Raw genomic sequence first — 15,689 nt, 5'->3', positions numbered from 1 at the left:
GACTCTGCATGTAATGCACCGCCTCCTCGTCCGACAGGTCCAATCGGAACTTGTCCTGCACCTGGGAGGGGGAGGAGACAGAATATTCAGTGAACGTCCCATTCAAAATGGGACTCTTACAATTCACATAACCATTCGCTAAACAACATAGCGAAATGAAATACACACACCTTCTTAACAGTCTTGTCAGGCTCCAGGGCAATGTCGGGAATGTTGGCATCCACCATGAGAGAGAACAGATTTAGGATGAGGTTAGAGTACCTGAAGAGACAGGGATGAGAAAGAAAGAGAAATTAAAAAAGGTTCATCACAGCTGATATAAATGACCAATTAGTGGCAAAAGATCAGAATTGAGCTGCCTGTGTAAACGCAGCGTGTGTCCGACCTCCTGAGGTGTAGGAAGGCAGTGTAACACTGTTTCCTGAACTCCTGGTACTGTTCACTCTGCATGCCGCCCATCCCCTCCACCATCTCCTTACTCAGCTTCATAGGAGGAGGCAGGGGCTTGGGGTCACGACCCAGGATGTAGCCAAAGTCTATGTGGAACAACTTTCCTGAAAAACGGAAGATGGAAAGGTATTCAATCAAATGTATTCATGAAGCCCTTTTTTACAACAGCAGTTGTCACAAAGTGTCGTCAGTCACACAGAATAGAGTGGAGCAGCATTTGAAGGAAAGGACTAATGGATCAGACAACGTATGGTAGAAATCCAACCATAGGGTGTTGGAGGTACACAACATAATTCCTATAGACTCACCAGTCTTTGTGAGGAGCAGGTTGTCCAAGTGTCTGTCTCCTACACCCAGGATGTATGTGATGACACAGTAACCAGCTGGAACAAGAAAGAGTAGAGGAAAGACAGACAAAAAAAATGTCATCCCAAAACACACTTTAAAATGAGCCCACACCAAGGCCAGGGATTGGTCGGTGGGAGGGTGTTATTGGTAGTAGACTCACCACAGCTCTTGACGTAGGTGTCCATCACCTCAGGGCTGATGCCATAGGGCCCCTTTTCACTGGGGGCGTGTTTTCTGAAGAAACTCTGGAGAGACACAGGAAGAGAGAGAGGAGTCTTAATCAAATGGCATTTGTAATATGCGCCAAATACAACAGGTTTACCATGAAATGCTTACTTACAAGCCATCAATGCAGTTAAGAAAAATAAGAGTTAAGAAAATATTTACTAAATAAAGTAAAAAATGTAAAAAAGTATAATAATAACACAATCGCTTAAAACAGATTAGGCCAGAGAAGACATCACAAGACGTGTCTGCACAGACATGCACAGAGCAAAGATGCTAGACAAACACCTTACATAGCAAATAATGTTAAGTCTCTTAGCCATGGATACAGTCAATTCTACCTGGATGTTTCCTTCAGTGGCCAGGACCTCAGCCACAGGCACTGACTGAACAAACTGCATGAACCCTGGAGGAAGGACAACACACAGGTCAGAGGTCACTTCACACATGCCCTGACCCAGTATTCTAATCGATAGCTACATCGGTGGTGCTCACCATGCTTGGTGCTTGTAGCCAGCACTTTGTAAGGTGTCAACTTCAGGTCCAGGTTCTCTTTCCTGAGCAACTGAGAGAGAATGTACATAATTCACACTACACCGACTCTTAACCTTCTCTAGAACCTTCTAGGCGAGGCTGAAATATAAACAACAGCCTGTGTCTTTACATTTCAGTCATTTAGCAGATGCTTTTATCCAAAGCGACTTACAGCAAGTTTGTAGTAAGGTAATATGATAATAATATGCTGGTTTCAGACCACGTCCATAGTAATAAATACAGTACTTTGTTTCTACGGTAATGACACGGCAATAATGCTAGTTTCTGACCACGTCCATAATAATAAATACAGTACTTTGTTTCTACGGTAATGACATGGCAATAATGCTAGTGTCTGACCTTGTCCATGAGAGAGATGATCTGTAGAATGAGCTGGTCTTGTCTCAGGTCGTCTCCGTGTTTAAAGATGACCGGGTACATCGCCCCGTCCTCCGCCTTGAAGATCAGCTTGGCTGGCATCAGGGCGCTCTATAATACACGCGCAGACAAACAGCGGTGAGATAAGGACACGTGGAACAACAAGGCACATTAGCAGGCAAACATAGCAGCACATACAAAAACAACTGCTACATAGCACAACCAAAGAAGAGGGAGCGAAAGGGAGGATGAAGGAGGAGGAAGAAGAAGATGAAAATAAGAAGGGATACGTTCGAGAGGGAGAGGAGAAGGAATGGAAGGAGGAGAGGAAGGATAGCGTTGAGAAGGAAGAATTAGCCAGCGATGGAGAGATGGTGCACCTTGAATAGCGTGGCGGTGTCTGGTACGATGCCTCGGATTCTGACCGAGGGTTCCAGAGGTAGCGGGATGGGGTCAATCTCACACAGGTTCACCTTCTCATTGTCCGCCAGCAGAGCCTGCAGTCGCTCCGTCTGAAACACGGGGGGGGGGGGGCAGTGTCAACCAGCAATCGTAAACACCAGTCGCAGGGAAGACCTGGGTCATGTTCATTGGCAACCACAACGGAAGAAAACGGACTGACAGAGGGAGGAGTGTAAAGTGTGCGTCATTGGTCTCTCGTACCTTCTTCTTGCGGTTGCCGCTCTCTCTCTGCACGGCCTTCATCAGCTGCACCAGTCTGTCCACAAACGTCTGTTGGGATGCCAGGAGAGACCGCATCACCCTCACACTCTTATCACCCTAGAGAGAGAGAGTACAGAGACGAAAGTAAGATCATGAAAGAGGGGGAAATTAGTTATACTCATGGTTACCAAAGCAAAAATACTTGCTTGGCGGTTTTCCGACGTACTGCACCGTATCATTCACTGCACAAGCAAATTCATAGTCCTGAAAATGTCAATTAACGGAAGGATGAAGTAAGATATGAGGCACGTTGAAAGTCTAACCTTGAGCAGCGCTTGGCTAAACCTCCCAATGACGTTGAGGTACATCTTGTGGGTTTTTAGGTCTCTCTGCTGGGTGTCCTGGTCCTCACACTCCACTATTACATACCTGAGGGAGCACACACAGATTTAGTACACACGTGTTTATATATGCGCACACACACACACACACACACTAATTGATCCTCACCAGTAGAGGTAGTTGGCCAGTGTTGAGTTCTTACAGGCACGGGAAATGAGAAAGGTACACAGGTCCTGCTGTAGAAACACAGAACAAACATTACTACCTCTCTCGTCAGACAAATAAACATCTGTCCTTTCCCCTTCTCCTGTACACTTTTTACCTCGGGATTCTCACTGTCCGCCCCTTCCTTTCCATTCGGGACAGGTGAGGGCACTGCTGGAGCAGTCAAGATCTGGGAACTGGAGACATACAGACAGTTCATGTTGCACTGTTAGAACACAGTTAAATAGCACAGCAGACAACCAACACCAGACATATCTAGGGGCCAGGAGTTTTTTTCCCCTGTCCAACACTGGCTAACTACCTGACCAGAATAAACTCAGGGTCCTAGGCTATGAATTAGGGCCAGAGTTTTCCCTGATTCGGTCACAACTTTCAACCCTCCACCTTGACCCCCCTCTAACCTGTCTAGGTCCCCCAGGGTGGAGCTCTCTGCCAGGCCCTGGCTGTCCCGCTTGCCTCCTGGCTCCAGCCCACACTGGATGTCGTTGAAGTTCTCATATTTCAGAGCCTGGACCAGCTGGAGAAGGTACATCAGCAGGTCCTGGAGCACAGGGAGAGTGATACGTAGGTGTGTGTGTGTGTGTGTGTGTGTGTGTGTAGTACATGTACACGCACACAAACGTTCAAAAGTTTGGGGTCACATAGAAATGTCCTTGTTTTTGAAAGAAAAGCACATTTTTATGTCCATTAAAATAACATCAAATTGATCAGACATTGTTAATGTTGTAAATTACTTTTGTAGCTGGAAACAGCTGATTTTCAATGGAATATCTACATAGGCCTGTTATCAGCAACCATCACTCCTGTGTTCCAATGGCACGTTGTGTTAGCTAATCCAAGTTTATCATTTTATGTTAGCACAGCTGAAAACTGTTGCTCTGATTAAAGAAGCAATAAAACTGGCCTTCTTTAGACTAGTTCAGTATCTGGAACATCAGCATTTGTGGGTTCGATTACAGGCTCAAAATTACCAGAAACAAATAACTTTCTTCTGAAACTTGTCAGTCTATTCTTGTTCTGAAAAATGAAGGCCATTCCATGCGAGAAATTGCCAAGAAACTGAAGATCTTGTACAACGCTATGTACTACTCCCTTCACAGAACAGCGCAAAGTGGCTCTAACCAGAATAGAAAGAGGAGTGGGAGGCCCCGGTGCACAACTGAGCAAGAGGACAAGTACATTAGAGTGTCTAGTTTGAGAAACAGACACCTCACAAGTCCTCAAATGACAGCTTCATTAAATAGTAAAAAATGTGCTTTTCTTTAATAATAAGGACATTTCTAAGTGACCCCAAACTTTTGAACGGTAGTGTACATGGCTCTGCTGTGTCACTCCCCCTCCCCCACTCACTCACACAACCCAACACACACTCTCTCTTCACCGCCCCCTGCAACCTACCTCGTCGTCGGCCTGCTGCAGCCTGGTCACAGCGTAGCGTCGTACGGTGGGGTTGGTGAACTGGGAGGAGAGCAGCTCTAGGGAGTCCTCAACATCCATGGGCCTCCACTTCCCCAGCAGCTCCAGGGCCTGCTTAGCCTCCCCGGGCAGCGCCCAGTTCACACACTTTAGGAACTTAGTCAGTGCCTGGAGGGGAGAGGGAAGAGGGGCTCTTAGGTAATTAGCTTAGACAAGTGTGTCAACACTCATGGAGTGTATTTGAGTGTTGTTGTGGTGAACATAGGGCTCTGGGTTTTTCCTGACCCTGTGACTTAACCAAGAATAACTCAGGGCCCCAGTTATACTGGGACAATGCTAATCTAGGATTCTTCCCTGGTCAGGTTACGAGGTCAGGAACTCGATGGGCCCTAGATGCTGTCCAACTTTGTTTCCATTTTGTATGGAAATGTTTTCTGCTATAAACATGCACATACTGTGTTGTGTGTCTACATACTTTAAATCACAAATAAAATGGACTAAAAAGGACAACCAATGAAAGGACTTCAAACTTAGCAGGACACACACCTTCTCCTGAGTGGTGAGGTAGTAACGGAACTTCCACACCAGGTCCTGTTCCTCTGAGCTCAGTTGCTTGGTCGGAGGGTAATTCACTATGACCTGTAGAGAGAGACATACACACGAGATTGAGCCTACTGCTAAAATCACACACAGACACACATACAGTTGTGGTTGACTAATGGTACTAACGTTGAGCTGATCTCGTGTGGCAGCGTTAGGCTTCAGGTCGTGGTCCGACGGGCCACTCCGAAGGCTACGGGCCAATTTATGGTGCTTGCTCTCCACAAGGTTCTCCTATGGCAGGGGCAGAGGGACATTATAAATGATTAATACATTAAACTCAATACATGTATGGCAATATTGATATGTTGAAAATAAAACAAATCTCCATTCTAACCCTGTGTGTGTGTGTGTGTCTCTTACCATGCACATCTGAGGGTCAGGGACTTTAACGATGTCAGCGCTGGTGAGCACCGGTGAGGCGTCATCTCCATCCTGGAGGGGGAGGAGTTAGTCAGTTAGCCAGCCAATCAGCTACCACATCACCACGACAATCAACCAATCAATCCCTTTCAGAATTATGACAACAGCTCAAATGTCACAACCATGTATGTGTGTGTATGTATATATATACATATATACCTACCTTCTCATAATAGACAATACTGTACTCAGGCTTTTCTCCAGTTTTGACACGAGGAAACTCCACCATAAGATACATGAAGTTGGAGCTACGCTTCTCACTCTGTGGGAACACAAACATAAGAGGCTGACTGACTTTAGATGTTTTTTAAAGAAGTCTCGGCAGAAATGAGCGATGGCCTTTACATATAAAGTACGTCATGTTATGTGTCACACATATAACGCATCTGTGATGAGGCTGTTCAAATCAAACTTTATTTGTCACACGCGCCGAATACAACAAGTGTAGACCTTACCGTGAAATGCTTACTTAAAGCCCTTAACCAACAGCGCAGTTCAAGAAGAGTTAAGAAAATATTTACCAAATGGACTAAAGTTAAAAAATTTAATTAAATTAAGTAACAAGAATAAAGACTATATACAGGGGGTACAGGTTAGTTGAAGTAATTTGTACATGTAGGTAGGGGTGAAGTGACTATGCATAGATAATAAACAGCGAGTAGCAGCAGTGTACAAAAGGGGGGTTCAATGTAAATAGTCCGGGGGGGGGGCGATTTTATTAATTGTTCAGCAGTCTTATGGCTTGGGGGTAGAAGCTTTTGAGGAGCCTTTTGGTCCTAGGCTTGGCGCTCTGGTACCGCTTGCCGTGCGGTAGCAGAGAAAACAGTCTATGACTTGGGTGACTGGAGTCTCTGACAATTTTATGGGCTTTCCCTGACACCGCCTATTATATAGGTCCTGGATGGAAGGCAGCTTGGCCCCAGTGATGTACTGGGCCGTATGCACTACCCTCTGTAGCACCTTACGGTCAGATGCCGAGCAGTTGCCATATAAGACGGTGATGCAACCGCTCAGGATGCTCTCGATGGTGCAGCTGTAGAACCTTTTGAGGATCTGGGGACCCATGACAAATCCTTTCAGTCTTCTGAGGGGGAAAAGGTTGTCGTGCCCTCGTCACGACTGTCTTGGTATGTTTGGACTCTGATAGTTCGGGGCTCCACTACAGCCCCGTTGATGTTAAATGGGGGCCTGTTCGGCCCGCCTTTTCCTGTAGTTCACAATCAGATCCTTTATTTTGCTCACATTGCGGGTGAGGTTGTTGACCTTGCACCACACTGCCAGTTCTCTGACCTCCTCCCTATAGGCCGTCTCATCGTTGTCAGTGATCAAGCCTACCACCGTTGTGTCGTCAGCAAACTTAATGATGGTGTTGGAGTCGTATTTGGCACGCAGTCATGGTTGAACAGTGAGTACAGGAGGGGACTATGTACGCACCCCTGAGGGGCCCCAGTGTTAAGGATCAGCGTGGCAGAAATGTTGTTGCCTACTCTTACCACCTGGGGGCGGCCCGTCAGGAATTCCAGGATCCAGTTGCAGAGGGAGGTGTTTAGTCCCAGAGTCCTTAGCTTAGTGATGAGCTTTGTGGGCACCATGGTGTTGAACGCTGAGCTGTAGTCAATGAACAGCATTCTCACATAGGTGCTACGGGGCGGTAATAATTTAGGCAGGTTACCTTCTCTTCTTTGGGCACAGGGACTACAGTGGTCTGCTTGAAACATGTAGGTATTACAGACTCAGTCAGGGAGAGGTTGAAAATGTTAGCAAAGACACTTGACAGTTGGTCCGCGCATGCTTTGAGTACACCTCCTGGTAATCGGTCTGACCCAGCGGCTTTGTGAATGTTGACCTGTTTAAAGTTTTTGTTCACATCGCCTACCGAGAGCGTTATTACAGTCATCCAGAACAACTGGTGCTCTCGTGCATGCTTCAGTGTTGCTTGCCTCAAAGTGAGCATAAAAGGCATTTAGCTCGTCTGGTAGGCTTGCATCACTGGGCAGCTCGTGTCTGGGTTTCCCTTTGTAGTCCGTAATAGTTTTCAAGCCCTGCCACATCCGACGAACATCAGAGCCGGTGTAGTAGGATTTAATCTTAATCCTGTACTGACGCTTTGCTTATTTGATGGTTCGTCTGAGGGCATAGCGGGATTTCTTATAAGCGTCCGGATTTGTCTCCCGCTCCTTGAAAGCGGCAGCTCTAGCCTTTAGCTCGATACAGATGTTGCCTGTAATCCATGGCCTCCGGTTGGGATACGTACGTACGTTCAGGTGATTGTGAGTGTGTATGGTTTACAGTATAAGGCATCAATGATTTTTAAAAACTGAACCTCTATTAACTGACCCTCTACTGATTCTCTACTAACTCACCTCGTTGATCATTTCTATCTCTCTGAAGGTCAGGCGGTCCAACCAGTCTACCTTCACCATGTGACCCTGCCGGTGGGCCTTGGTCAGCTAGAAGGAGAGAAAGAAAGAGGGATGGAGGGAAGGGAGGGAAAGAAAGAGGAGAAGAGATTGAGAGGTTAGGAATAAAGGATGCAATCGAGGTGGAGCAGAGATATGCAGAAAGCTAGCTCGGCCAATCAGAGCGCAGCTTGGTGCCAGTGGCCAATCCAGTGCAACGGAAGCACTGAACACACACTCAGCAGCCAATCCGCTCAGTCAGTGTGGGTGACAGGGGCACACAAGCACAACATTCGCTATAGCTATTAGAGCTCACTCTGAACTTGGTACAGACAGTTTCCAGTATTTACAGCCAGTTGACACACCCATGGGGCACCATTAATCCCTTTTATTTTGACTTCAGCTTGATAAAATGGTCAGTGGGTCTAATTCTTAGTAAATTACTGCAAAATGAAAACCAACACACCAAAGGCTAATGACACATTAGTGCAAGATTTAAATTGGGGTTTCCTAAACTCGGTCCTTCAGGACCCCAAGGGGTGCATGTTTTGGTTTTTGCCCTAGCACTCCACAGCTGATTCAAATAATCCACTAATCAGCAAGCTTTGATAATTTGAACAAGCTGTGTAGTGTTACGGCAAAATCCAAAGCATGCAACTCTTGGGCTCCAGAGCACCGAGTTTAGGAATCCCTGATTTTAATTATATGCATTATACAAAGGTGGTGCTTCTTAGTTGTTTCTCTGGTAAAATGGCAGGGGTGTTTGATGCACCATATTCCTAACAAACATTAACAAGCCACACACACACACAAATTCAGCAAGATTTAGCTATAGGGCCTAATATGTGCACCAACAAAGAAATAGACACAAACAAACACACACAGGCCTACACACACAGGCCTACATACACATCCAGCATTCCGACACCCTCTCCCCTCCTTCCAACCCCTAGTACTCACATCACTGAGAAACTCCAGGTCAGGGGCCTGGAATAGACAGTGATTTAGACGAGTCCTTTCACAGGAGAACATCACACACTCTCTCCGCCGTCAAACACACAAACCCAAACAAACCCTCCAGGGGGACCCCTGACCCTGTGCTTACCTTGGCCAGTCGCCCCATCTGGTCCTCTGCCAGACTGCTGCTGGTCCTCCCTGGGGTGCTGGTGGGCTCCCCTCCGTCCCCCTCCACCCCCGGCCACACCTTCAGGTCGTGCATGCCCTGCCGGAACATCCTGAGAGAGAAGGGGAGATGGAGAGGGGACGGGAGATGGCATCAGTCAATGTTCTGGTTGGCTTTCGGAGTTGTCCCCCACCCCAATAATAGCCACATACTTCTTCCATATACAGTCAGCTAGGGTTGGGGTCAATTCCAGTCAATTCAGAAAGTATACGGAAATTCCAATTCCCTTCCATAGTACAGCAATATACAGTATATGGACATATATTTGCTGAGATGGACTTGGACTCACCCATATTTGCCGAAGAGGGTGACTGTGGTTCCCCCCACAGGGGTGGCTCGGCCCGGTCCGTACACATCCCACACAGTAAGGGCCACCTGGGCACTCTGGGGCAGGTCTGGGTACTTCACTGGCAACTTCAGCCACTCATTCCAGCTGGGGAAGGGGAAAGAGGAAGGGGGAGAGAGAGCAAGAGAGGTGATAGGGAGGAGAGACAGGAAGGGAGAGAGGGAGAAAGAGAGAGAGAGAGGTGATAGGGAGGAGAGACAGGGAGGAGAGAGAGTGAGAAAGTTTAAAGAACAGTTCACAAGGATGATTATATTTTGTATATATTATCGTGAAATTAGTCTACAATGTGAGATAAAGACCAACCAGGTCAAAGAGTTGATTACGGTTGCTCTCAAATTGCACCCTATTCCCTATATAGTGCACCAACCTGGTCAAAAGTAGTGCACTATGTAGGGAATCGATTGCCATTTGGGACACAGCCTGGGTGTCACTCACTTCCAGCGTGTACTGAAGGCCTTGTAGGAGGTGCGCACGGGCAGCGCCAGGGGCTTGCCCTCTGCGAACACCTGACAGGTAACATAGAGGTCTGAGCAGTTCTCCTGGTAGAGGCCAGAGAACCGCAACATTGGATCCTGCAGCAGGGCCTTGTAGCTCTTCTGCTCCCGCTTGCCCTCCAAACTGCCTCTGTAGGGGGGGTACAGGGGGGAGATCATGAGAGACAGACAGAGGGAAGTAGTTTGACACTACCACCATCACTTGTCATCCTTCCCTTTCAGAATCAGTATTCTTTGCCACTCTGCTCAGCCAAAGTCCTAAAATCTAGACAAAAGTTGTAGATCAACACTCTAGAGGTCCACAGATCTATGAACACCTGCAAGTGTGTTCACATTTGGCTAAATTAGTTGTATTGCCACTAGGCTAAATGACAGGGCATATCCCGGAACATATCTTTGTGCATTCTGCGGTGTTGAGACAACGTTAACAGTCCCCTGACAAGATGTGACAAAACGCATCACCCTATTATTCCAGTGTGTAACGGCCTAACGGGAAGCACTGCACTGTTTGTTGAGAATTATGAACGTTATTTACGGGCCACCACAGCGGAGCCTAGCTCGTTAAGTGACGTCACGAGAGGTAGATGAGCCGTTGGAATGTGCATGTCAAGAAAATGCGGATTTTTCCGTGTTCCCAAATAAGAGCCCTCACCGGGCACGTTATGGAGCCGTGATTCCGGTTGAGTCATGGTGTTGCCATGCTCGCTAAGGTAAATAGAAGACAAACAACTAACGTCAGCTAGCAATGTAATAAGATACTTTTGGGACAAGTGTTGCAATCATTTTTCATGCATGTAAAGTGGTATTAGACAGAGACTCGAGGTGCATTGTAATTTATGTCAACATGCTATAATTTAACAGTACGCAGTTATGGACATAAGTAGGCTAGCTAGGTCACTGAGGTATAATAAGACCTAGGTAGCCAGCTATAGCTACACTGACTGATATTGTTTATTGTTGACATCAATCAATCACATGTATTTATAAAGCCCTTTTTACAGCAGATGTCAACGTTCTTCTGAGACCCATCCTAAAACCTAGAAGAGCATTTAAGGAGCGAGCGAGATAGTTAACTTGCTACTTGTACAGTATGGCCCATAAGTAGCCCACGGTAACAAAATACTTACATTTTCAGTTGAACATTAATGTCCAAGTCACAACTGTAGACATAGTTAAACTTGTCTGTGTCCATCTTATTTAACACATACAAGTAAAAACCTAGCGAACGTTACTCATAAATTCGCAGAGGCAAATAGGATTGTAGCTAGCAAGCCTTTCCTGGCCGTGGGCTAGCTTGGAAGGCCTGAGTGCAAAAATCCCCTTGGTAGCGCACAAACAATAGTTTTTGCAGTTGTCTTGAAAAAAAACTGAGATACAGTCCGTTTACAGACCATCAGTCCGATCGAAATGTGAACTTTTATCGCCTCGATTCACAATAATGACATTATAGCGACACATTTATTTTCGGACTTGATTATGTTTTTTTGTGATCACAACAGTCTGCTGCTGATATCAGGAAAACTTAATCAATCTCCAAGTCACTGTCAATGAGCGAGTGTGTTCCCCATCGTTGTTTTCAAATGTTGATTTAGCTGGTCTGATAGTGGTCACTTACTTCCTGGATGGGAACATTGGGGGCGGGGTTTACCATGTCATCTTAAAGGGATAGTCAAAATAAGTAAATTTTTATTTTATTTTTTATTTTACCTTCATTTAACTAGGCAAGACAGTTAAGAACAAATTCTTATTTTCAATGGCGGCCTAGGACGTATGGGATTTGAGTTCCATTATAGTTTTGCAACACATTTATGTGCAAATTAAATGTTTTACTTTGAATTGTGTATACGCTAAACCTCTACGTTGGTCTTTGGGTTGGAGCACATGCCATCATAGGCACTACTAGCAGAGTGCTTAAATTGAACTGCATCCCTTGCTCTCTACATCTCCATGGGGCAGTCTTGTGGGGTTATTGTCTTGTATTGTGGTGATGGCAGCAGGTTTAAGAGCGTTGGGCCAGTAACCGAAAGATCTCTGGGTCAAATCCCTGAGCCGACAAGGTGAAAAATCTGTTGAGCAAGGCACCTAACCCTAATTGCTCCTGTAAGTTACTCTGCATAAGAGAGTCTGCTAACCCTGTCAAACCCTAAAAAAGGAGGGTTTGTTTGGGACATGTGATTTGGCTGGTTAGAGTTGTTCTATCCGAGGTAGCAAGTTAACGCTCCCTGAGCCAGAACAAAACATTAGCTCATCTCCTTCCACTTTTGCTGTCAATCTGCAGACAGACAGAGATCATGGGGAAAAACCTGTGATGAGGGAACATGTTTTTCACAATGGACCCCGCGGGCCTCACAATTTGTGTTTTACGCCCGTGTTCCCTCCTACCCCCACAGAAGTCTGGCGGGTGTTGATAGGTCTCCCTCGTCAGCTAGGGGTGATGCTGACAGCAGGGCCCTGATGTGCTCTGGTCCTGTATTGTTGTGACTCAGTGTGTGTGTGTGTGTGTGTGTGTGTGTGTGTGTATGGCAAAGTTGCCCATGTCTCTCCAGCTCCACAGCTTGACTTGTCACAGTCTGAGGAGGAACATGTCTCGACTCTGGAACCTTGTCACCTCAGTACCCTGTGCACATTATGTGTGAGTCCCAAATGGCACCCTATTCCCTATACAGTGCACTACTTTTGAACAGGGCCTATATGGCTCTGCCTGGTCAAAAGTACAGCACAAAATATTCTCCCCTCCCAGAACCTAAGGGTCCTATACAATAAGACGATGACGGATGCTGACGGATTCCCACCCTTTGATTGACGCCATTTAAAGAGGTGCTGAGTAGGAAAACCCTCTTAAAACAAAAGCAATTTGTCTCACACCCATTAGTGTCTTCATGGACGAGCAGTTCATTGGTAGCATGAGAGTGAGAGAATCTCCATCCTTTTCCATTTGACATTCCATAGACCAGGATGTCGCCCTAAAATCATGACACATTTCATCCTAAGTTGAAGAGCGGGTGTATAAAAGCATACCTGCCACCTGCCTGCAGCAGCCAGTATAAAAGTAAAAAAGTATTATCCTGTCCTTTATGAGTTTCCTGCTCCCAAACATCCTGCGTCTCTGTCTCTGCTCCTCTGGGGTGGGCGACTGACTAACCGCTGTTGGACAGGGCCCGCATGAGGTCACAGATTGGAGACACGGCTGCATGCCATGACATCATACACATGAGCTCATCCAAATGAGGTAGACTGGGGTCAGTGGAGGCAGTAGGTCGCTGACTTCATTTGCAGTATTATGCATCTGTGTTTGCATGTAAGAGCGTCTTAGTAACCACATAGTAACACATCTGGTAGTGAAAGGTAACGCAGCTAGTCACTCACTGGTACTTTCTTCTTCAGCTGGAATCCTTAGTAAGGTAGTAATGAAGATATTTAACTTCAATCCCAATAGGGAAATCTTATGTGGATAAACACAGATTTGAATCAATGGAGTTAAATCATGTTAGCCATTTATTCCTCTCTCTATTACTGGTTCTCCACAGGCCTCCCCTTCCGCTCTCCTTTCTACCTCTCTCTCACTTCCCTCCTTCCTCTCACCTCTCGCTTAGCCTCCAAGTCTTAGTCATTTTAGGATGTGTCCGTGTTTCTATCATTTTAGAAGTCATGCCCACTGGAGCGAAGAGGTGCTGATCTCCAGATTGCCAAGGCGATGCCAAGACACAGACCCCCCCCCCAAGCCCAACCCTGTTGCCCCACACCCCTGCCTCGACCCTGGTCGGTCCTCGTGATGGAGCTAACTAACCCCACCTCCACCCTGTACGCTGCGGTCGTAAAGATGTTGGGGTATAAATTGAGGTGGAAGAGGGGAATCGGAAAACTCTGAGAACTAGATCTAGAACTACAAAACGAGAACATGAAGAACATGGTGACGATGGACTCCATTGTTGGGAGAAACTGGCCACTGACCTTCCTGGCTGGGACACTGCTCTGGACCACCTGCTTTGCGGCTCCTATGCAGTGCCACTTCAACTCCAAAGGTAAGCAAAGCCATGCTCTAGGATAGGGTGTTTAGCGTTAATCTGAAGGCATTGGGCCTGTTGAATGGATTTTAAATTCAGAGTAGATTTTTATTCCCCCGTGATTCAGGGTATCATTCAGGTTTGCTCTTCTTAAATGAAAGTCCATCGTCAACACGTCCAAGCCCAGGAAGACTGCTTTTGGTACTAAATTACTTTTGTTTATGTTAAAGTTGTGATTTATAAATTGAAGTTGAAGTTTTGTGGATAAATTAAACTTGGTTTATGTATGATTGGGGTAACACCTTTGGTGTATCTCTCTACCCTAGCGCTGTGTGTGTACGAGGGGAGACACTTCTCTCTGGGGGAGTCCTGGATGGAGGACGGCTGTCTGCAGTGTACCTGTCTGCATCCTGTCGGCGTCGGCTGCTGCGAGACGTGAGTACACTACGCACCTTTGATCAATGTGCCTTTCTGGGTCGTTGTATTTAGATTTGCAGCGGTGGGAATAGGAACCTGATTGCCATGGTTGGGAGAAGCTTGCAATGCAATACAGCCATGGAAATTGGATCCAGGCGCAGAGGTCCTTGAAAGGGAATTTTGAAAGATCTGATAATTATGGTTTTTGATTTGAAAATAAATGCAAGGAATATATTCCACCAGGCTCTGAAATGCTTAGAGTTGTATTACATTATCTATGTGGCGTTGTTACTTCAGGATATTCATATTGTCATCATCATGCTTTCAGAGAAAGCATATATGTAAAGCAAGCCATTGAAAACGTTGAAAACGTACCAGCTCAACAACCCCTCTCTCTCTCTCTCTCTCTGTACAGGGTGCATCACCCGGTGGACTTCCCAGGGTGGTGTGAGGTTCGGGTGGACACTCTGACCTGTAAGATGACCCTCGTTCAGAGCGCTGACCCCCGCCTGCCCTGCAGCCCCGGGTATGGACACAGCCTAGACCCCAGCCACGGCTCACTGGAACACTACTTGAAGCTAACGGAGTAGACAGGGACCGAATCACAGTCGGACAGTGGAGGCTGGTGGAGGCTGGTGGAGGGAGAAATCGAAGAACGGGCGCATTTAATTCCAGCCATTACAAGGAGCCTGTTCTCCGATTTAAAGTGGCACCAGCCTCCACTGAAGTCGGACGATCAACCTCCCTCCACCCGTCTGTCTGTGTACTTCAAACGCTCCATTCTCACGTGTTGCAGACCCGTAATTTGTTAACATTTAAACCTCATGAATATTACAATATATTGTACCATAAGCAGAAACGTATACTCAGTTGGAATGCAGAGGTGATCCCACATAATGTAATCCCACATTTATGGCACCCTGTAATGCTCTACTGTAAATATCAACTCTTATAGTAATATATCTAACAATTATTGTCGTATTTGTTCTGTATTGCAGTTATATTCAGTTATCCTCTAAATAAAATTCTCATTCAGTGAAACTTTTGTTGATTTGCGTGTTAAAAGCAGTCTCTTCACGGCAAACACACTTTTTAATTCATGATTCACATCGTTGAACAGTCTTTTGTTCACAAAAAATACATCTGTTGTAGAGCACGAAGCTCTTGAATATGAAATACATAAAAAATGGAGTAACGAATCAATGGACTGTATTTTGGGGGGTTTTGAATGAAGGGATAGTA

The 15,689-nt window shown here is 46.1% G+C and overlaps 2 protein-coding genes across 3 annotated transcripts in view; one reads left to right on the top strand and one right to left on the bottom strand.

Moving 5' to 3' along the window:
* LOC110500468 (phosphatidylinositol 3-kinase catalytic subunit type 3) overlaps positions 1–11,665 on the bottom strand; it is a 16,733-nt gene extending 5,068 nt beyond the window's left edge. Inside the window, exons 1-25 of one of the 2 annotated variants that reach the window (XM_021577851.3) lie at positions 11,154–11,665; positions 9,968–10,156; positions 9,476–9,619; positions 9,109–9,238; positions 8,964–8,990; positions 7,968–8,054; positions 5,768–5,866; positions 5,545–5,616; positions 5,311–5,415; positions 5,128–5,220; positions 4,564–4,749; positions 3,567–3,706; positions 3,263–3,341; positions 3,109–3,176; positions 2,922–3,027; positions 2,599–2,715; positions 2,316–2,447; positions 1,918–2,046; positions 1,519–1,588; positions 1,365–1,429; positions 959–1,043; positions 759–833; positions 386–554; positions 171–261; positions 1–61 (exon numbers count right to left, since the gene is read on the bottom strand). The exon at positions 1–61 is cut by the window's left edge and continues 65 nt beyond it. In XM_021577851.3, coding sequence (XP_021433526.1) covers positions 1–61; positions 171–261; positions 386–554; positions 759–833; positions 959–1,043; positions 1,365–1,429; positions 1,519–1,588; positions 1,918–2,046; positions 2,316–2,447; positions 2,599–2,715; positions 2,922–3,027; positions 3,109–3,176; positions 3,263–3,341; positions 3,567–3,706; positions 4,564–4,749; positions 5,128–5,220; positions 5,311–5,415; positions 5,545–5,616; positions 5,768–5,866; positions 7,968–8,054; positions 8,964–8,990; positions 9,109–9,238; positions 9,476–9,619; positions 9,968–10,156; positions 11,154–11,218 — 2,584 coding nt within the window. In that variant the 5' untranslated portion in view covers positions 11,219–11,665. The remainder of the gene's footprint in view (positions 62–170; positions 262–385; positions 555–758; positions 834–958; positions 1,044–1,364; positions 1,430–1,518; positions 1,589–1,917; positions 2,047–2,315; positions 2,448–2,598; positions 2,716–2,921; positions 3,028–3,108; positions 3,177–3,262; positions 3,342–3,566; positions 3,707–4,563; positions 4,750–5,127; positions 5,221–5,310; positions 5,416–5,544; positions 5,617–5,767; positions 5,867–7,967; positions 8,055–8,963; positions 8,991–9,108; positions 9,239–9,475; positions 9,620–9,967; positions 10,157–11,153) is intronic. The other variant, XM_021577852.3, reaches the window with a different exon arrangement.
* Positions 10,442–15,488, top strand: msmp1 (microseminoprotein, prostate associated 1). Its single transcript, XM_021577858.3, has 4 exons — positions 10,442–10,736; positions 13,670–14,048; positions 14,357–14,465; positions 14,863–15,488. The coding sequence occupies exons 2-4, from the start codon at positions 13,925–13,927 to the stop codon at positions 15,035–15,037; spliced, it is 408 nt and encodes a 135-aa protein (XP_021433533.1). The 5' UTR covers positions 10,442–10,736; positions 13,670–13,924; the 3' UTR covers positions 15,038–15,488.
* Positions 15,489–15,689: the final 201 nt, after the last annotated feature.

Source organism: Oncorhynchus mykiss, chromosome 21 (assembly GCF_057628025.1).
Source record: "Oncorhynchus mykiss isolate SJ-2025 chromosome 21, ASM5762802v1, whole genome shotgun sequence".
Lineage (NCBI taxonomy): Eukaryota > Metazoa > Chordata > Actinopteri > Salmoniformes > Salmonidae > Oncorhynchus > Oncorhynchus mykiss.
This window is presented reverse-complemented; position numbering and strand designations above follow the sequence as displayed.

Excerpts from the sequence above, each read along its gene's own strand:
- msmp1 (XM_021577858.3), top strand. The coding sequence starts at position 13,925 with ATGAAGAACATGGTGACGATGGACTCCATTGTTGGGAGAAACTGGCCA. Across the intron at positions 14,049-14,356 it reads GTGCCACTTCAACTCCAAAG|CGCTGTGTGTGTACGAGGGG; the intron begins GTAAGCAAAGCC and ends TCTCTACCCTAG. Across the intron at positions 14,466-14,862 it reads GGCGTCGGCTGCTGCGAGAC|GGTGCATCACCCGGTGGACT; the intron begins GTGAGTACACTA and ends CTCTCTGTACAG.